Raw genomic sequence first — 20,652 nt, 5'->3', positions numbered from 1 at the left:
AATCCTAGCTACTCAGGAGGCTGAGATCTGAGGATCACAGTTCAAAGCCAGCACAGGCAGAAAAGTCCATGAGACTCTAATGCCAACCACAGAAAAAGCCAAAAGTGGGCTGGGAATGTGGCTTAGGGGTAGAGTGCTTGCCTAGCATGCATGAAGCCCTGGGTTCGATTCCTCAGTACCACATAAACAGAAAAAGCCAGAAGTGACACTGTGGCTCTAGTGATACAGTGCTAGCCTTAAGCAAAAAAGAAGCTCAGGGTGGGCTGGGGATATAGCCTAGTGGCAAGAGTGCCTGCCTCGGATACACGAGGCCCTAGGTTCGATTCCCCAGCACCATATATACAGAAAACGGCCAGAAGCGGCGCTGTGGCTCAAGTGGCGGAGTGCTAGCCTTGAGCGGGAAGAAGCCAGGGACAGTGCTCAGGCCCTGAGTCCAAGGCCCAGGACTGGCCAAAAAAAAAAAAAAAAAAAAGAAGCTCAGGGACAGTGCCCAAGTCTTGAGTTCAAATCCAAGTGCCCAAGTCCTGAGTTCAAGTCCCAGGACTGGCAAAAAAAAAAAAAGAGGCCAAAAAAGGCATTGTGGCTCTCTAGTGGTAGAGTGCTAGCCTTGAGCATAAAGCAGCTGTGGGGTGGGCATGGGGAGATTGGGGAGGAGGGAAGATGGGAGAGAAATGAGGGAGGAGGTAACAAGTTTGACAGGAAATATACTCACTACTTTATGTATGTAACTGTAACACCTCTGTACATCACCTTGACAATAAAAATTAAAATAAAGCAGCTCAAGGACAGTGCCCAGGCCCACAGTTCGAACCCCAGAACCGGCAAAAAAAAAAAAAAAAAAAAAGACTGATCACAAGCCATACTAACACCAATCTCCCTATGCTTCTTTAGTTCACTCTCTAAATATAGTATCAACAAACAGAAAAAAATTAAGTGCAACATCCTAAAGGCTCTTCACCATCATACTGGTGATGCCTGACTAAAGCAGGAAAAAAAAAATTCTAATGTTATATTTTGCCACAGTGCCACACAGTGGTGAGCAAGAGAAGCACATAATAAAGACCTGTAGGCGAGACCAAAGATGCTATAAAGGAACCACGAGTGGCTAGTATTCCCTGAGATGAGTGGGACTGCCACACAGCTTTATGAACCGGAACACTCAGACTTAGTGAGGTGGTCTGGATCCCTGCATGACCCTCAGGAACTTACATCACTGGGGCTCAGGCTTCCCAGCCCATTCTCCTGTTCAGAATCCTTCCCAGACTCAGTGCCCTGGGAAGACCGGGGATGCGATGGATGAATCCAGATCTCCAGACGAGTGGTGTCATCTCCAACATGTCGGAAAGTAGACTTCTTTCCTTTCCGCCACTGATCAGGGCTCAGTTCAAATTCCTCATGTTGCTTCTTTTCCATCTGTTCTGCCTATACAACACACAGACACACAAGCTCAGAATCCCCTGGGATTCAGCTAACAAAAGAAGTCTTCACCTGCATTTATAAGCTAAGGACCATAAAAAAAATAAGAAGTCTTTGCTACTGAACCAATGTAGGAGCTGGGGATATGGCCTAGTGGCAAGAGTGCTTGCCTCGTATACATGAGGCCCTGGGTTCGATTCCCCAGCACCACATATACAGAAAAAAAACGGCCAGAAGTGGCGCTGTGGATCAAGTGGCAGAGTGCTAGCCTTGAGCAAAAGGAAGCCAGGGACAGTGCTCAGGCCCTGAGTCCAAGGCCCAGGACTGGCCAAAAACAAAACAAAACAAAAGGGGCTCGGGGCTGGGGATATGGCCTAGTGGCAAGAGTGCCTGCCTCATATACATGAGGCCCTGGGTTCGATTCCCCAGCACCACATATACAGAAAATGGCCAGAAGTGGCACTGTGGCTCAAGTGGCAGAGTGCTAGCCTTGAGCAAAAAGAAGCTAGGGACAGTGCTCAGGCCCTGAGTCCAAGCCTCAGGACTGGCAAAAAAAAAAAAAAAAAAAAAAGGGGGGGGCTGGGAATATGCCCTAGTGGCAAGAATGCTTGCCTTGTATACATGAATCCCTGGGTTCGATTCCCCAGCACCACATATACAGAAAATGGCCAGAAGTGGCACTGTGGCTCAAGTGGCAGAGTACTAACCTGGAGCAAAAAGAAGCCAAGGACAGTGCTCAGGCCTTGAGTCCAAGCCCAGGACTGGCCAAAATAAAAAAAAAATAAAATAAAATAAATCACTTATGGGGCTGGGGATATGGCCTAGTGGCAAGAGTGCCTGTCTCGGATACACGAGGCCCTGGGTTCGATTCCCCAGCACCACATATACAGAAAATGGCCAGAAGTGGCGCTGTGGCTCAAGTGGCAGAGTGCTAGCCTTGAGCAAGAAGAAGCCAGGGACAGTGTTCAGGCCCTGAGTCCAAGCCCCAGGACTGGCAAAAAAAAAAAAAAAAAAAAAAAAAAAAAAAACCAATGTAGCAGAAAAATCTCCTGCTTTGACTCATAAAAGTTATTAATTCTGTGAGCTAGATATACATGTACACCCAGGGATCTGAAAGCACTTCAATCTGCACAGGGACTAACTGATAACCCATCAGCACAGCTCAATGGGCCCACCTGATGATATTATTTGTTATTCCTGAAGACACAGAGGCACAAATAGAAATGTATTTTTCTAGGAAAAATGAGTCTACCTGCATCCTGTCTTACCTTTCGCTTGGTCTCTTCAAACAAGCTCATTAGACTCTCCTTGGCAGTCAGGATAGGGTTGCTGGCAGCTAAGCTGCGCATATAATAATATACAGCATCAAGCTTCCTCCTCTGCAAAAAAAAAAAAAAAAGGCCAAAGACAGTCAGCTGATTTTCTTTCGGACAACAAGAGGAAGCATACTCAGAAAATCAGTGTCTCTCCCCTAGCCTGTCAATCAAGCTGTAAGGAGTTCCAGTAAGAAGAAAATTTGAATGCAATCCATGGGAAAAAGATGGAAGTTCAAAGCTAGCCCGGGCAGGAACGTCCAAAAAGCCAAAAGTGAAGCAGTACCTCAAGTAGCAGAGCACCAGACTTGAGAGAAAAAGCTAAGGGCGACACCACAGTCCTGATTTCAAGCCCTATATTGGCAGAAAGAAGGGAGGGAGGAAGGGGAGGAGAGAAGAGGGGAGAAGAGGAAAGAAGAGGGGAGGGGAGGGCAGAGAGAGAAGAGAGGGAGAGGAGAAGAAGGCTGAAATCTTGCTCAGTAGGAGATGGCTTGCCTAACTAAAATGCACAAAGTTTTAATGAAAGGAAAAGGAGGAAGGGAGAAAGGAACAGGAAGAGAACCAGACACAAAGAAAAAGAAAACCAGGGCTGGGAATGTGGCCTAGTGGTAGAGTGCTTGCCTAGCATGCATGAAGCCCTGGGTTCCATTCCTCAACATCACATATACAGTAAAAGCCAAAGTGGCACTGTGGCTCAAGTGGTAGAATGCTAACCTTGAACAAAAAGAAGACAATGACAGTGCTCAGGCCCTGTGTCCAAGCCCCAGGACTGGCAAAAAAAAGAAAGGAAGGAAGGAAGGAAGGAAACCATTAAAACAAAGAAGGAAGAATATCAGAAAGCTTCAGTGTCTCTTACTTCCCATTCTCACTTCTGTAATTCTCTGAAAACACATTTAAAATACCAACTTCTCTCCACCAGCACCTACTCATTCTTCAAAAAAAAAAAATTTTTTTTTTTTTTTTGGTCAGTCCTGGGGCTTGGACTCAGGGCCTGAGCACTGTCCCTGGCTTCTTTTTGCTCAAGGCTAGCACTCTGCCACTTGAGCTACAGCGCCACTTCTGGCCATTTTCTGTATATGTGGTGCTGGGGAATCGAACCCAGGGCCTCATGTATATGAGGCAGGCACTCTTGCCACTAGGCCATATCCCCAGCCCCTCTTCAAAATTTTTATCATGTATTCATCCAGTATTCTGAAGACACAGATTCTAAAATCAATTGCTAAATTTGAATTTAAGCCTGATGTATTAAAAAGCAAGTTGGGGCTGGGAATATGGCCTAGTGATAGAGTGCTTGCCTTGTAAAAAGCAAGTCAACCTAGAAGGGTTTAGTGGTTTGCAAAATGGAGGTGTTTATACAATGTGGCTCTTGGGAGGATTACATTTTCCTAATACATAGTTTAACACGTTATCTGGCATACCACTAGTTAAGTGGTAGCTTTTCTTAATATAACTCCAATCTACCCTAATCTCTGATTAAACCACTCATCTGATTTGAGACTGCATCATTTGTGTGCATGTGTATGTGTGTGTGTGTCTGTCTGTCTGTCTGTGTCTGTATGTGTGTGTGTCTGTGTGTACAGACCAGTCCTAGGACTTGAATTCAAGACCTGTGTGCTGTCCATGAGCCTTTTTTCTTAAGGCTAGCATCGCTACCACTTGAGCCACAATTCCACTTCTGGCTTTTGGAGGTTAACTGTAGATAACAGCAACAGGTTACTTTTGAACTACAATCCTCAGATCTCAGCCTCTTGAGAAGTTAGGATAACAAGTTGAGCCACTGGAGCATGGCTGAGACTGCATCTTATTGATACTACATTTGTAGTTAAACTGGACTTCATCAAACTTAAGAAGGCTAGAGTGCTTTTGTGAGAGCTAAAGAAGCTCTACATTCCATATACAACACTAAAAAAAAAAAACAAAACACAAAAACCCAACTTTTATAAAATGACACTATCAGGAGAGTGAAAAAGGCCAGAATGGGAGAAAATATTTACAAGTTATATTTCTGAGACAGGTTTAATATCTCAACTATGTAAAGAACCCTTCTTACACCTAAAAATCAACTCTGCTCAACTAAGTCCATGAAATTCTTATCTATAACCAGCAAAAAGCCAGAAGCGCAGTTGGGACTCAAGTGGTAAAGCATCAGCCTCCAGCAAAAAAAAAAAGCCAAGTGAGAGGGGCTGGGGATGTGGCTTAGTGGTAGAGTGCTTGCCTAGCATGCATGAAGCCCTGGGTTCCATTCCTCAGCACCACAAATACAGAAAAAGCCGGAAGTGGTGCAATGGCTCAAGTCGTAGAGTGCTAACCTTGAGCAAAAAGAAGCCAGGGACAGTGCTCAGGCCTTGAGTCCAAGCCCCAGGACTGGCAAAAGAAAGTAAGAGGTGCAAAAGAAGTTTGAAGATGAAAAGCAGGAGAAGATATTCTTTAAGCTGCAATAAGCCAATGAAATCAAGCTCTAAGAGCTAATGCTATCAAAATTCATATTTTAAGAAGCTCCAGCCAAGCACTGTAGCTCATACCTGTAATTCCAGGATTTGCAACGCTGAGGTAATAAGATTACAAGTTCAAGGCTACCTGTGCTACATAGCAAGACTCAGTCTCAAAAAAAAAAAAAAAAAAAGGGCTGGGGATATAGCCTAGTGGCAAGAGTGCCTGCCTCGGATACACGAGGCCCTAGGTTCGATTCCCCAGCACCACATATACAGAAAACGGCCAGAAGCGGCGCTGTGGCTCAAGTGGCGGAGTGCTAGCCTTGAGCGGGAAGAAGCCAGGGACAGTGCTCAGGCCCGGAGTCCAAGGCCCAGGACTGGCAAAAAAAAAAAAAAAGGAAACTGCCTACAAAACACTTCCCCCATCCACAGAATTTCTTACTGTATACACTGCCAGCAAAGCCAACTGGTTATAGGGACGCCCATTCTTGGGAGCAATGTGCTGGGCCTTCAGGTACCAACTAGAAGAGAAAAACAGTAGGAAAATGTTAGCGCCGTATCAACTCTTTCTCAATTCATTCTGACAGCCCTACTACTTTCTCTGGAGAGTTAGCTAGATATAGAATGGTAAAGCACAACTAAAGTGACCAATAGGGACACCCATATATCATATCTATATGAGAGATCATTGCTCAAATGAACCATGGCTTAGTAGGGCTTCATTTAATGTCAAACAGGGAAAAGAAATAATGAACTGAGAGATAGAAGTACCTGCGCGCTTTCCCATAGTTCGCTGTATCGTTGGCTTGTTCCCGATACCTAGCAATATCTCCTTGACAAATCATACATCGCTGAGCACTGATCAAAGCATATTTTACCTTCAAGAGAAACAATGAGTTAGTAGAGTACCCCCCAAAAAAAACTAAATAAAAGGGGTGGGGTTAAAATAAGAGCAGCATTAATAGGTACTAATAATAGTCTTTAACAAAGAATAATGCTCTCAGCCAAGTAACTTTGACCAACAAAATACAGTCAATAGCATATAATACTAATTTTACTGATTAAAATATAATGGCAGAAGGGAGAAAGGTCTTTTTTTTTTCCTTTGCCAGTCCTGGGGCTTGAACTCAGGACCTGAGCACTGTTCTTGGCTTCCTTTTGCTCAGGGCTGGCACTCTACCACTTGAGGCACAGCGCCACTTCTGACTTTTTCTGTATATGTGGTGCTGAGGAAATGAACCCAGGGCTTCATGCATGCTAAGCAAACACTCTACCACTAGACTACATTCCCAGTCCCGAAAAGTGATACTTATTTTGAGCCGCAAGCAAATGAAGAATATACTTTGAAATTAAGGTCAAAGTAACCTGACTTTCTGATGTTGTGATTCCCAAGAAAGTCTTTGGGACACCTGAGACTAGAGTTCATTTGAGTATGTACCATGTAGTACCTGGTAGGGGCTTGGAATATGGCCTAGTGGTAGAGTATTTGCCTTGTATACACGAAGCCCTGGGTTCGATTCCTCACCACCACATATAGAGAAAAAGCCAGAAGTGGCACTGTGGCTCAAGTAGTAGAGTGCTAGCCTTGAGCAAAAGGAAGCCAGTGATAGTGCTTAGGCCCTGAGTTCAAGCCCCAGGACTGGCAAAAAAAAAAAAATACTACATGGTACCCAGGCACTGGTGGCTCATGCCTATAATCCTACCTACTGAGGAGGCTGAGATCTGAGGATTGCGGTTCAAAGACAGCTGGGGCAGAAAAGTCCATGAGTCCATGAGACCCTTATCTCCAATAAACTACCCAGAAAAAGCCAGAAGTGGCACTGTGGCTCAAGTGGTAGAACACTAATTGAGCATAAAAGGGTTCAGAGACAGCACCCAGGCCCTGAGTTCAAGGCCCAGGATTGGAAAAAGAAAGAAGACTACTACATGGTAATATGTAGGGAGAAATAAATATTAAAATATTCCATAAACTCGGGGCTGAGAATATGGCCTACTGGTGAAGTGCTTGCCTCATATACATGAAGCCCTAGGTTCGATTCCTCAGCACCACATAAATAGAAAAAGCAGGAAGTGGCACTGTGGCTCAAGTGGTAGAGTGCTAGCCTTGAGCAAAAGGAAGCCAGGGACAGTGCTTAGGCCTTGAGTTCAAGCCCCAGGACTGGCAAAAAAACAACAACAAAATATTCCATAAACTATGAAGTGTATATAAATATTAAGATAACTATGTATTGTTTTTCTGTATCATTATACTCTTCCCTCAGTTACTAAACTACATTCTCTGCCTAAAACAATAAATCACCCTTTTCTAAATACCTACAATATGTGAAGACGGCTGGGATATGGCCTACTGGCAAGAGTGGTTGCCTCATAAACATGAAGCCCTGTGTTCAATTCCCCAGCACCACATATACATAAAATGGCCAGAAGTGGCGCTGTGGCTCAAGTGGCAGAGTGCTAGCTTAGAGCTAAAAGAAGCCAGGGACAGTGCTGAGACTCTGAGTCCAAGGCCCAGGACTGCCCCCCCCCCCACAAAAAAAAAAAAAACAATATGTGAAGAGACTACATAGTACTATAAGCATGTTTCCTCACTAATAAGACAATATTTATTTTCATTTTCCTGTTTGTGCTTGGAGCTAAAACTCAGGACCTCTCTTGTTCAACTTTCTTGCTCAAGGATGGTACTCTACCACTTGAACCATGCTTTCACTTCTGGCTTTTTGCTAGTTATTTGGAGATAAGAATCTTTTAGAATTGTCTGAGTGCTAGAACTATACATTTTAGCCACTGGTATCCAGTAAGAAAACAATACAGTGAGCCAGGCACCAAGGCTCACACCTGTAATCCTATCTACTCAGGAGGCTGAGACTTAGAGGATTGTGGTTTGAAGCAAGTCCAGGCAGAAAAGTCTGTTGGACTCCATCTCTGATTCACAAGCAAAATGCTTGACTGGAGGTATGGCTCATAGGCAGAACACCAGCCATGAGCAAGCAAGAGCTCAAGGTCCTGAGTTCAAGCCCTGGAACTGACATACAAAAAATATGAGAACAGAAGATAGGGAGAGGGAAGGGAAAAGGAAGGGGAGGGAGAGAGGAGAAGGGAGAGGAAGGGGAAGGGAAAATAGGGAAGGAGGAAGGAACAGGGAAGTGGGGAATCAGAGTGGATGCTTAATTCATATAAACAAAACTTTAACAGTCCCAAATAAAGAACAAAGCAGCATTGAAAACGGACACTGACTCCTCAGGAAGCTAAAGAAGGATCACATCAACCTTAACATGTAACTCAAATTTGTGCCTTAGGAAAGTTATATATCATGTCTCATACCCTCAGGGTCCTGATTATTCCACACTATTCAAAAAGATATTTACTGATTCAGCACAAAGAAAACTAGTTATGTTACAATACTACAGTCACTTTACCATCAGGATGAGGGACCAAATACCAAATTCTTGCAGAGGTTTTCCACCGGCAGCAGCATGATTGGTGAAGGCTCTGATATATCTCTTCAGCACCACTTTCCACCAACTCTCTATGCTTCGGACCAGTATCCCTAACACTACATCTTTTCTAACTTCAGACCCACCAGTTAGACTGTTCATTCTTGTTTAGAATGCTTCTCTTTACTTGCTTTCCCATAAAAGCTTTAGAAAAGCTTAGAGACAGCACCCAGGCCCTGAATTCAACCCCAGTACCAGCATGCGTGTGCACACATAAAGGGATCAGGCATAGCTCAGTGGTAGAGTATAGCATGGATAAGGCCTTGGGTTTGATCCCAGCACCACAAAAACAAAAACTTCCGTTAACCTTCTATTCTCTTTTAGCTATCTTCCCTTCTTGCCTTCATGGCCAAGAATCTGTTTTGTTTTGGTGCTGATACTGAGGTTTGCACTCAGGGCCTCACACTCTTGCTTTTCTGCTCAAGGCTGGCGCTCCACCACTTGAGTCACACCTGGCACTTCCAGCTACAGCCAAGATTCTTAAAAGAATGGTCTGTTTGCACTTTCGTGATCTCTACCACTTTACTTCTCTGTGATACAATCTAGCTTTTTTTTTTTTGTGCTGGTCCTGATGCTTGAACTCAAGAACTAGACACTGTCCTTGGGCTTTTTTGCTTAATGACAGTGCTCTACCACTTGAGTCACAGCTCCACTTCTAGCTTTTTGGTGATTAAGTGGAGATAAGAATCTCATGAGCTTTCCTGCCAGGGCTGGATTCCAACTGCAATCCTCAGATCTCAGCCTCCTGAGTAACTAGGATTACAGGCATGAACCACCATCTGACTTCTATACTCTGCAATAAAAACACCTCTTGATAAGGTCACTCGATCCAATAAACACACTTTTTGTTTTTTGGTGTGTTGTTGTTTTGTTTTGTTTTTTTGCCAGGCCTGGAGCTTGGACTCAGGGCCTGAGCACTGTCCCTGGCTTATTTTTGCTCAAGGCTAGCACTCTGCCACTTGAGCCACAGCGCCACTTCTGCCTTTTCTATATATGTGATGCTGAGGAATCGAACCCAGGGCTTCATGTATTCGAGGCAAGCACTCTTGCCACTAGGCCATATTCCCAGCCCCCAATAAACACTTTTTAATAATCTTGACATTTGGAAACTATACAACTGACAAGTTTACCAACTCTCACCTTAAAATATGATCTACTAGGGGCTGGGAATATGGCCTAGTGGCAAGAGTGCTTGCCTCGTTTACATGAAGCCCTGGGTTCAATTCCCCAGCACCACATATAGAAAAAAACCGGAAGTGGCGCTGTGGCTCAAGTGGCAGAGTGCTAGCCTTGAGCAAAAAGAAGCCAGGGACAGTGCTCAGGCCCCGAGTCCAAGGCCCACGACTGGCCAAAAAAAAAAAAAAAAAAAAATATATATATATATATATATATATATATATATATATATATATATATATATGATCTCCTAGCCAAGCGCTGGTGGCTCACTCCTGTAATCTTAGCTACTCAGGAGGTTGAGATCTGAGGATAGTGGTTTGAAGCCAGCCTGGAAGGAAAGTCCTCAAGAGACTCTTATCTCCAATTAACCACTCAAAAAACAGGAAGTGGCACTGTGGCTCAAAGTTGTTGAACATTATCCTTGAGCAAGAGGTCAGGGAGAGCACCCTGGCCCTGAGTTCAAGCCCCACACCAACAACAACAGTAACAAAAAAACTGATCTCCCCTTTGAGAAGCCTTCCAGTATCCCAACTTCTGCTCAACTAGCATCTAGACACTGATGGCTTCTCAATCTTTATCACTAGCTTAACTTTCTCCTAAGTTTCAAACACTCCAAAATAGTTTTTTTTTCATTTTCAAGTTCCTGCTAGATACCCCACCTAAATATATCTAAACATGACCTGTGTTCTTCCTTTATAGCCACTCCAGTATTAGAAGATAAACTAAATTCCTAATACCTCCAATCTTAGCCCTCCTACTAAATGGGTCAGCAATTCAATTTTATTTCCCTATCTTTTCAACTTTCTTTTCATTCTTCACTATACTTCTTTCTACCACAGTCAATGTATTTATAGCCTGAATTCCCTATATCTCCACTCTTGCTCAACATCCATTTAAACTCATCGTTTTGCTCAAATGCTAAAATGACTGGTTCTAAGAACAAATCTGTTACACGTTTACTAAAAATCAACCAATGACTCACCAATGCTTACAGAATAAGGTCCTTGTTAGCTCAGCCTTCAAAAGTATGACCTAGTGCTAGAAGTGAAAGGAAAATTATCCCAGAAAACCACAGACCATAGACGAAGTCACGTAGAGCAAAAGAGTTTATTGCCAGCAGGGCCATCAAGGCCAAGTTCCCACGGAGGAGTAAAGGAAAATGGAGAGGGAACTCTCTCTCAGGGGGTCTTTTCACCTTCATGCAACTAAGGTGGGAGGTGCTCTGCCTGCCCCTCAGGTATCATCAGCCAAGGGCGGAATCGCATAGCCAAAGGGCAGATCTTATGTCTGGGCCGGGGGCATTCTATAAGCTTACAAGAAGCATAGCTAGGGCTGGGGATATAGCCTAGTGGCAAGAGTGCCTGCCTCGGATACACGAGGCCCTAGGTTCGATTCCCCAGCACCACATATGCAGAAAACGGCCAGAAGCGGCGCTGTGGCTCAAGTGGCAGAGTGCTAGCCTTGAGCGGGAAGAAGCCAGGGACAGTGCTCAGGCCCTGAGTCCAAGGCCCAGGACTGGCCAAAAAAAAAAAAAAAAAGAAGAAGCATAGCTAAACTGGCAAAGTACCATGAGGCCCTGAATTCAAACTATAGTACCACACAAAAAAGTCTGATCTAAGCCAGGTACCTACGGCTCACACCTGTAATCCTAGCTTCTCAGGATGTTGAGATTTGGGAATCGAGGTTCAAAGCCATACTGGGTAGGAAAGTCCATGAGACTCCTGTCTTCAATTAATCACTAAAAAGCCAGAGCAGAACTATGGAAGAGCACTAGCCTTGAGCTTTTACAAAAGCTCAGGGACCTGAGTTCAAGTTCCAGGACTGGTCAAAAAAAAATTTTAAGTCTGATCTAGTCACTTCCTACTTCATTAGCTGTACCTCCTTCAACAGATCCACTCCACTTTATAAACACCAGCATACTGAACTCCTTGCACCTTCCCAATAACACCTCATTCTCTGTCACAGTGCCTCTAAACCACTACTCCTACGTTTGAAAAACCTAATCGTATTTTAAGACTCAAGTTTGGCTAATAACGCTCAATAAAGCACTTGCCTGAATCCAACCCTCAAACCACAAAGGAAAAACAACAAAAGACCCAGCTTAACAGTCTCTTAGTTTTCCTTTTCCCCACCAGCCTAAGTTAGAGCCAGTTCCATCTATGCCACTTCACCATTCTATATATATATGACATTACTATTGATGGTTTCATCTGTCCCATATCACAGAACTATATCTTTTATTCTTACATCCTCAACATTCAATACAGTGCCTAGCCCTAGATTAATGCTTAGTAAATGAATAAATCCGAAATAAAGAAACTGACTTACTGTCTTGCGTAATGGCTTGCTGCGAATGGCAAGACCATCCATGTAGTCCTCCAGTTTGAACTTGTAAGTAACCTGCAGCTTCTGAAGCAAACTATCAAAGAAATCACTACCCTATACAGAGGGGAAAAAAAAGAATATGTTATTAACCTATTTTTATCCTACTAACCGGGGCAAATGACCCTCTCAAAGTTCTGCCAGTGCTCAGACATCCTATGTAAAGTGAGGCACATACAGTATTGGGCTACCAAATAAGCACAAGAAAAATTCATAGTGTAAGCCTCTCCATGGTTTTAAAGTTATAAACACACATACACGTACCTACTCTTCTTCCCCCCTCAACCCTTACCCCCAAAAGCCAAGGCGAAAGTTTTCTAGCTCAAAACTAACTCCCAATTGTCAGCAAGTTAAAGTCCTAAGGAAGTACAGTGTTATGTCAGGCCTACACACAAGAAAAAAGAAGTTTTCTGTCAATGTTCTGTTCTAAAACACAGTATCTCAGGCAGTAAAAATCCATTAAAGCTTTTATCCTGAAGACAAAATGATGATGGTTTACCTCATCCAAGAGCTCCAAGAGTCTGTTCCGAATCTGTTCTGGATTCTCAATATTTGGATCCTTGAGAAGCTGCCTGAACTTCTCAATTACCTGGTAGAAAGCATTCTTCCATAGGATTTGATCCACATTCTGATTATCAGAGAATTCAATATCTAATAGAATACAGCGCTCGTACAGCTGTAGCAGTTCAGCTCTGAAATAAAATACATGCAACCTCGAGCTCCAAATATATCACAGAAAAGGCTAGACCCAAGATTTAAATTTTCTGCAAATTAACCACTTCCTTGGCAAGAAAACCAAAATGTGATCCGGTATCCTATTCACTTTAGTTTCTATTCTGCACAACACAGTGTCATTCCAAAAACAGTTATGTCTAGGTAACGAGCATATCCCCATACGTGCACACCTAAATTTAACAAATAAAATAAGGTCTTCACTGTAAGTTATATGTTGCTTGTTTCTTGGTGTTCTAGAAAGCCTTTACTTTTCATGATTCTATGCTTCTAAAAGATAATTCTTTTTCTTAAACAAAAGGTAGGAAAGCATACTCATTCTCGAGACTAGAGCCAAAGCTTGTCCTTTTTCCAACTATCTTTCCCTTACACTAATGTGAAGAGGTTAGGGGTGTGGCTCAATGGTACAGCTTATCCTGCATGTACAAGGCCCTAAGTTTGATTCCCAGCACTACAAGGGAAAAAAGAAACATGAAAGGGAGCTAACACCCAGTAGCTTACCTAAAAGGTTTCTACTATCCTTAGTCACCAAATTATCCCCATTTCCCTCTAATTAGAAAAGAGCACACTATACCTGAGCTGAGCCATCTTCTCCATGCCCTCAGTACTGATGCGATCCCTGGAAAGCAAGTTGCTGAGTTGTAGCTCCTGGTTATCGGCCACACGGAGAAGCCTATGTAGCTCCTGTTGCTGCATGTTCCTCACATGCTGCTCTATCTCCTCAGGACTCATGGTGCTCGCAGGAAGAGGACCACATACGTATTGCCCTGATGGAGTTGGATATCCTGGGTAGTAAGGTCCTGGGTACATACCATTGGTAGGGCCCACTGGGTATTGTAGAGGGCTATATCCTGTATAGGGATATTGGGAGGCAGGGCCTGGTGTCCGAGGATAATAATAGGGGTTGTCTGAGTTTTGAAACTTATAGTAAGATGCTTGGGCCTGGCGTGAATCACCCCAAGATGTAGGACTGACTTCATCATCAGTGTCCAAGAAATGTAGCTGAGGTGTCTGGCTCTTTAGAGCAGGTTTCTGATCAGGATTGTTTGGGTCCCACAGTCGTCGTGTAGTGCCTCCACGGCCCCAACTCCGAGAACCCTTAGTACTAGATCCAAATAAAAGTCGAGGTCCCAAAGGTGTGGATTCTGGAGAACCTACTGAAGTGACAGATAGGGCAGTATGGGCAGGCAGAATCAGAATGCCACGACCACGACCCCGAAGTTCTTGTTTCAGGTTTTTAGACTCCTGCTTCTCAGAGCCCTTGCCCCCATTGTTCAAGCCTTTGTCAGGCTTTGCCCTATCCACATCCTCCCTAGATGACCTCACCACAGGGGAATCTTTGTTCACAGTTTCTGTATCAAAAGTGACACGAAGAGTGCCTCGATTATCTTTGCTTTTCAGTTCACCCTCCCCATGGCCAGACCAGTCTCTCTCTAAATGCTTCTTCCTTTCTGAGTTCCTCCTGGGCCCTAACCCATAGGACTCATCAATTTTATCTTCATCTAAGGAATCAGTTGAGGACATTGATACTTGCTTCTTCAGCCGAGGCCTCTCCTTGGTCCGATCCTGACGTCTGCGGCGACATCCATTATCTGTCAGGCTAGGTCCCTCAGCACTGTTGTTGCTACCAGCTGAGCTGGTACTACAAGTGCGGTAGCGGTTCCTTCGTTTGTCTGAGCGAGAGTAGCGCTTTGCAGATCCAGGCTTTCCTTGAGCTAGGTCCTCATTCACTTTCTTCATCCCCTCCCCTTTTTCAATCCTTTTTCCTTTTTCTCCTTTTGTAGTCCTTCCTCTGTCATTACTTTGGTTCTTTTCTGTCTCAGCTTTGTCTAACTTATTCACAACTTGCTCTTTTACAATTTTTTCTTTACACTCATCTTCCTCTACTCTCAATTGTTCTACCTGGCTAAGGATTTCTTCCTCATCCACCCGGCTAGTTGACTCTTTGGTAATGGTCTGCAGCCGCCGTCCAGGTTGATAGATCTGTAGGTCTGGTTTCTTTGTTCTCTTGATGATTCTTAGGCTTCGATCCTCTTGTCCAGCAGTTCGAGAAAAAGTCTCTTGTGCCTGATTGTTTTCTGGTTCTACAGGCTCATTTTGCTGTTCATTGTCCATTTCCTTGCAGACATCTTTAATGACCTGTGTACCATTTCCAATCACAGGAGAATCTCTGTCATTAGCAATTTCATCCTTAAATTCCTCACTCCCAGAAGGCTCCTTAATTTTAGGTCTGTTCCTTAATCGAGAAAGACCAGGCTTATAGATTTCCAGATCTGGGCGCCTGTTATCTTTGCGCTGTCTGGGCTCCTTTAATTCCTTCATGTTTTCTATTATGTTGGAGAGAGTTGAGGAGTAAAATAGAAGAAAGAATAAAAGAGGAGGGAGGGGAGAAAACTGTCATTCTAGTTAAGTAACAGAAAAGTTGAGCAATAATTACATATCCGAATGCTAATCATTGTAAACAAGAAAGACTTTCTTCTGTAAAGGCAGAAATTCTGGGTTTATAATACATGCTTATCAAGCAGCAAGGCTAAGAACAAAACTGTGTGTGCAAGCTATCTTAACAATTTTATGGGCTAGGAATGTGTCTTAGTGGTAGAGTGCCTGCCTAGCACACATGAAGCCCTGGGTTCCATTCTTCAGTACCAAAAAAAGCCAGAAGTGATACTGTGGCTCAAGTGGCACAATGCTAGCCTAGAGCATAAGAAACTCACAGACAGTGCCCAGGCCCTGAGTTTAAGCTCCAGTACTGGCAAAAAAAGCAAAAAACAATTTTGTGCGCTTTTTTCACTTAGTGTTAATAAATCTTCACAGAAAAAAATAAAGAATATAACTGGGAGGGGGGAGGGGGGAATGAGGGAGGAGCTAACAAACAGTATAAGAAATGTATCCAGGGGCTGGGGATATGGCCTAGTGGCAAGAGTGCCTGCCTCGTATACATGAGGCCCTGGGTTCGATTCCCCAGCACCACATATACAGAAAATGGCCAGAAGTGGCGCTGTGGCTCAAGTGGCAGAGTGCTAGCCTTGAGCGGGAAGAAGCCAGGGACAGTGCTCAGGCCCTGAGTCCAAGGCCCAGGACTGGCCAAAAAAAAAGTTTAAAAAAAGAAATGTATCCAATGCCTAACGTATGAAACTGTAACCTCTCTGTACATCAGTTTGACAATAAAAATTAAAAAAAGAATATAACTGTGTTATAGCTACTTATACTTGGGTTGAGAAAATAAGGAGGAAAGACCTATATACTTTTGGGTAAGCCAAGTAGTATTCATATTCAGATCCCCAAGACCTCAAATTACCTCAAGACCCAAACTACCTCATTATTGTCAGAATAATTGATCTCTAACATTTTCAGCATTAAATTATTCAATGTAGAGTTCTTGAATCCACCACAATCTTTTCTTTTGTCTCTAATATTTTTCCAGGATGGTTAAGTTCTTTTTACCATTTGCAGGCAGCTGGAGGAAGGGAGGTGACTTAATGGTACAGTACTTGCCAAGGAAGGCACACAGGAGGCCTTCAAAAAGGGGAGGATGGATGTGTGCCACAACTGTAATCTCAGCAATAAGGAGACTGAGGTAGAAGGAAGACTTTGAACCAGCCCAGGCTATATAGTCAACTTCAGAAACTTAGCAAGATCCTGTCACAAACTAAAAAAAAAAAAAAATAGGTGCTAGACAGATAGCACAAAAGCATCTGCCTAGCAAACATGAAGCCCTTAGTTCAAATGTTGGCACTACCAAAAATCTTTACAGGTTGTCTCGTTCTTGTTTTTTGTTTTGTTTTGTTTTTGTGCCAGTCTTGGGGCTTGAACTCAGGGCCTGGGCACTATCCCTGAGCTTCTTTTGCTCAAGGCTAGCACTCTACCACTTGAGCCACAGTGCCACATCCACCTTTTTCTGTTTATGTGGTACTGAGGAATCGAACCCAGGAGGGCTTCATGCATGCTAGGCAAGCACTTTACCACTAGACCTTTACAGGTTTTTTAAAAAGCAGGGCTGGGGCTGGGAATATGGCCTAGTGGTAATAGTGCTTGCCTTGTATACATGAACCCTAGGTTCAATTCCTCAGCATCACATATATAGAAAAGGCCAGAAGTGGCCCTGTGGCTCAAGTCAGCAGAGCGCTAGCCTTGAGCAAAAAAAAGGCAGGGACAGTGCTCAGGCCCTGAGTTCAAGCCCCAGGACTTGCAAAAAAAAAAAAAAGCAAAGCAAGGCTGGTGATGCAGCTCAGTGGCAAACTGTTTGGCATGTACAAGGCCTAAGGTTCAATCCCTAGTGCTATAAACAAACAAATAACCAGTAAAGAGGAAAAAACAGAAATATGCAAAACAATCTATAATCTATAATCTCCATCTCTGGAGAAAAAATTTTCAGTCCCAGTCTGTGAACTTGACTAGATAATCCTCTTCTAAGAAACCAATCACCCAATCACAAACCTCCTATGGAAGTAAAACATGAAGCAATTCCTTTTACATTTTTCAACTCTTCTCATTCTTATCAACTCTCTAACAGCAGTCAACAGAGTCATTTCAAGAAAATACTACCCAGACTTTCATCATTAGAATACGGAGGCTAACTGCTACTATGACAATGGAATATGAGAAGAAAAATGTTCTACAGAGGAACTTTTTCTAGATACTGATGGAAGGACTATGATATGCTGTCAAAGTACCAAGGCCTAAGGCATTCAATAATAAGAGTACAGTGGCTGGGCCAAGAGCTGGTGGCTCATGCCTGTAATCCTGGCTACTTAGGATGCTGAGATCTGAGGATCATGGTTCAAAGCCAGCCTGGGCGGGCTGGGGATATAGCCTAGTGGCAAGAGTGCCTGCCTCGGATACACGAGGCCCTAGGTTCGATTCCCCAGCACCACATATACAGAAAACGGCCAGAAGCGGCGCTGTGGCTCAAGTGGCAGAGTGCTAGCCTTGAGCGGGAAGAAACCAGGGACAGTGCTCAGGCCCTGAGTCCAAGGCCCAGGACTGGCCAAAAAAAAAAAAAAAAAAAAAAAGCCAGCCTGGGCAGGAAAGTCTGTGACAATCTTATCTCCAGGTAATCAGGAAAAAAAAGCCAGAAGTGGTGAGGTGCCAGACTTTGAAGTCTGACTTTACCACGTGAACCCCACTTTACCACGTGAACCTGAGATAAGCAGGCCCTGTGAGCAGACCCAGGACAAGCCCATTAGGGCCCAGTCTGTCTAGAACTCTAACCGCTGGGAATGCTTAACTCTGACCACCCCTAGAATGCCCCAACCCTGAGCCAATCAGATTTGTACCTGTGTCCTAATCTTGCTTACTTGAACACCTGATTGTTGTAACTTTGTTTTTTGCCTTTATAAGCCCTGTGGAATCGGGGGCTTCCTCCTAACCTCCGCTGTGTCGGTGGGTAGGACGTGGCCCGAGTTGCAGCTCACTTAAATAAAGCCTTGCCTTGCTTTTGCATTTCGGAACATCTGAGTCTCCGTGGCCTTCTTGGTGGTTGTCTCGCCACTTGGCACAACAGTGGAACTGTGGCTCAAAGCTAGCCTTGAGAGAAAAAGCTAAGGGACAGCACCCAGACCCTGAGTTCAAGCACCAGTACCAACACCTTAAAAAAAAAAAAAAAAGTACAGTGCTGGGCAGCAGTGGCTTACACCTGTAATCCTAGTCAAGAGGCTTAGAGCTGGAGGATTATGGTTTGAAGTCAATCCTGGCAGAACTGTGAGACTCCATTTCCAATTGACCAGTAAAATAGTAGACTGGAAGCATGGCTCAAGTGGCAGAGCATCAGCCAAGCAAGCAAGACACTGAGCACTAAATACATAAACAGAGTACAGAACTTTATAAGCCATTCTCCAGGCTCCACAAACTTACTGAATGATACATAAGTATGTTTTTTGTATCTGTTATATTCAGTAAGATGGGGAGATGAAAAGTATTCACTAAACGTTTCAAGTGATACGTATTAGTAAAATATTATCTACTACTCAAAATGGATTGTTACATAAAATCCAAGTATTGTATTGTACAGTAAACACAAATGCAAACTAGTCTATGGGTACCAGATGATCCACATTTACAGCCACTTTTTTGTGACTGTAACAAAATAGGTAAAACAGAAGAAAAGAAAATGATACTGCTTTAATACTTTCTGAATTTTAAAAAGATTCTTTATAGGGCTGGGGTATGGTTCAAGTAACAGTGCTTCTCTAGCACGCAGGAATCCCTGGGTTCAGTTCCCAGTTAGGAGATGGGTATGGGGGAACTTCATCAAGTATGAAACAAAGCAGTGTAACCTCAGAGAACCCTCAATGAACCTTACAGTTAGGCTGGGGCCAGGAAAGGGCTAGAAGAGCTACACTACTACTTTCCAGAGTAGATGGAGAAAACAGCCCTGAATAATCCAACTCAGTTGACCAAGGAAAACCAATCTCACGGAACTCCCAGAGCCTACAGAATACACCCACTAAATGAGTACAATTCTTACACATCTCCACAACCTAACAGAGGAGAGGTAAGACAAGACTAAGAGTCTTTCTTGGCGCTTTCCAGACGTGCCTGGAGACTTTAACTGGCAATTCTCTCTGATTAAAGAAAAAAAAGAAAAAAAAAAAGTAAAAAGGCTCCCACACACGCCAAGGCCAACCCCGCCGGAGGCTTTTCTCGGAGATTCAGAATCCCGCCTAGGGGGAAAAAGTTCAGCAAGGAAGTCCCGGCCTGAATTCTCTCCTCCATCTCCCCAGCTCCTCCTCGCCGACTCCAGACAGATTCTTTCAGAAACCACGCACCCCGGGGCGCCCACCAAGACCCCCAGCACTGCCTTCCCTTCGCCGTCCCCTAACGGGGGCGTCCGCTGGGCTGGTCCCAGAGGGCCCCGGGAACCGGGGAACAGTCACCTTCGAGACCAGAAAGAGGGTGGAGACTCGGGAAGCCCGGCCGGGCTCCCCCGGAGAGAGCCAGGGCGGGCTGGACGCGACCCCGTCCCAGCCCGGGGATGGACACCGAGAGGCCGGGGCCCCCCGCGGTCTGAGGCCCCCGCCCCCACTGTTGGGGTAGGGGCGGGGGCTCCGGAGCGCCGCCGATGGGGCGGGGAGGCGGCAGAGGAGGAGAGGGAGGCGGGGCGGGCAGGCCCGGCCCAGGAGCTGGGCGGCGCGACTCACCTCTGTTCCCGGCCTGCGGAGCCAGGGTGGCCAGGATCCCTCGCAGCTCCGACGCGGAGATCCTCACACGCTCCAACCCCTCCGCCATCTTCGCGACTGCTGCTCAGGCTGCAGCAACTCCGCCACCGCCGCGCGCAGCCAGGAAACCACGACGGACGGGCGGCGCGCGCTAACCCACTCCCACCCTTTTCCCCGCCCCCTCCTGCCCGCCCTCCGCCAACGACGGTGGCCGCGCTGGGAGGAAAAGCACTGAACGCAGGTTGACGGTGGGCTGGGCGGGAGGAGGGCGCCGCGCGTGCGCAGAGGTGTAGGCGGGCAAGGTGCGCGGTGGCTGGAGGTGAAGGCGAAGCCTCGGGGCCAAGGTGAGGTGCGGCGCGGCGCGGTCTGGCTCGCCGGGCTGGCATTCGCGCGGAGGCTGCCTGTGCCGCTGCTACGGTAGCCACCCGGCACACTGCTGGGGTTCGGGTTGGCGGAGGCACCCCCGGATCTGGACTCCTCCAGTCATGTTAGGCCCGAGTCTTCAGCCGCGCGCGGGCCTGGAAACGCCCCGGGCTTTCGTTTGGGG

The 20,652-nt window shown here is 45.1% G+C and overlaps 1 protein-coding gene and 1 long non-coding RNA gene across 2 annotated transcripts in view; one reads left to right on the top strand and one right to left on the bottom strand.

Annotated features, from left to right (window-relative positions):
- Smg6 (SMG6 nonsense mediated mRNA decay factor) overlaps positions 1 to 20,274 on the bottom strand; it is a 249,996-nt gene extending 229,722 nt beyond the window's left edge. The window contains exons 1-8 of the mRNA XM_048365165.1: positions 20,088 to 20,274; positions 13,523 to 15,275; positions 12,716 to 12,908; positions 12,163 to 12,273; positions 5,933 to 6,039; positions 5,604 to 5,682; positions 2,685 to 2,795; positions 1,210 to 1,422 (exon numbers count right to left, since the gene is read on the bottom strand). Of these exons, the coding sequence (XP_048221122.1) occupies positions 1,210 to 1,422; positions 2,685 to 2,795; positions 5,604 to 5,682; positions 5,933 to 6,039; positions 12,163 to 12,273; positions 12,716 to 12,908; positions 13,523 to 15,275; positions 20,088 to 20,175 (2,655 nt within the window). The 5' untranslated portion in view covers positions 20,176 to 20,274. The remainder of the gene's footprint in view (positions 1 to 1,209; positions 1,423 to 2,684; positions 2,796 to 5,603; positions 5,683 to 5,932; positions 6,040 to 12,162; positions 12,274 to 12,715; positions 12,909 to 13,522; positions 15,276 to 20,087) is intronic.
- LOC125365233 lies at positions 7,412 to 7,807 on the top strand. The gene is made up of 3 exons (XR_007213675.1): positions 7,412 to 7,483; positions 7,586 to 7,587; positions 7,718 to 7,807. It is a non-coding gene; the product is annotated as an uncharacterized LOC125365233 (long non-coding RNA).
- Positions 20,275 to 20,652: the final 378 nt, after the last annotated feature.

The sequence above is a fragment of the Perognathus longimembris genome, chromosome 17 (genome assembly GCF_023159225.1).
Source record: "Perognathus longimembris pacificus isolate PPM17 chromosome 17, ASM2315922v1, whole genome shotgun sequence".
Classification (NCBI taxonomy): domain Eukaryota; kingdom Metazoa; phylum Chordata; class Mammalia; order Rodentia; family Heteromyidae; genus Perognathus; species Perognathus longimembris.
The sequence above is the reverse complement of the archived record's forward strand: the minus strand, read 5'-3'. Positions and strand labels throughout refer to the sequence as shown.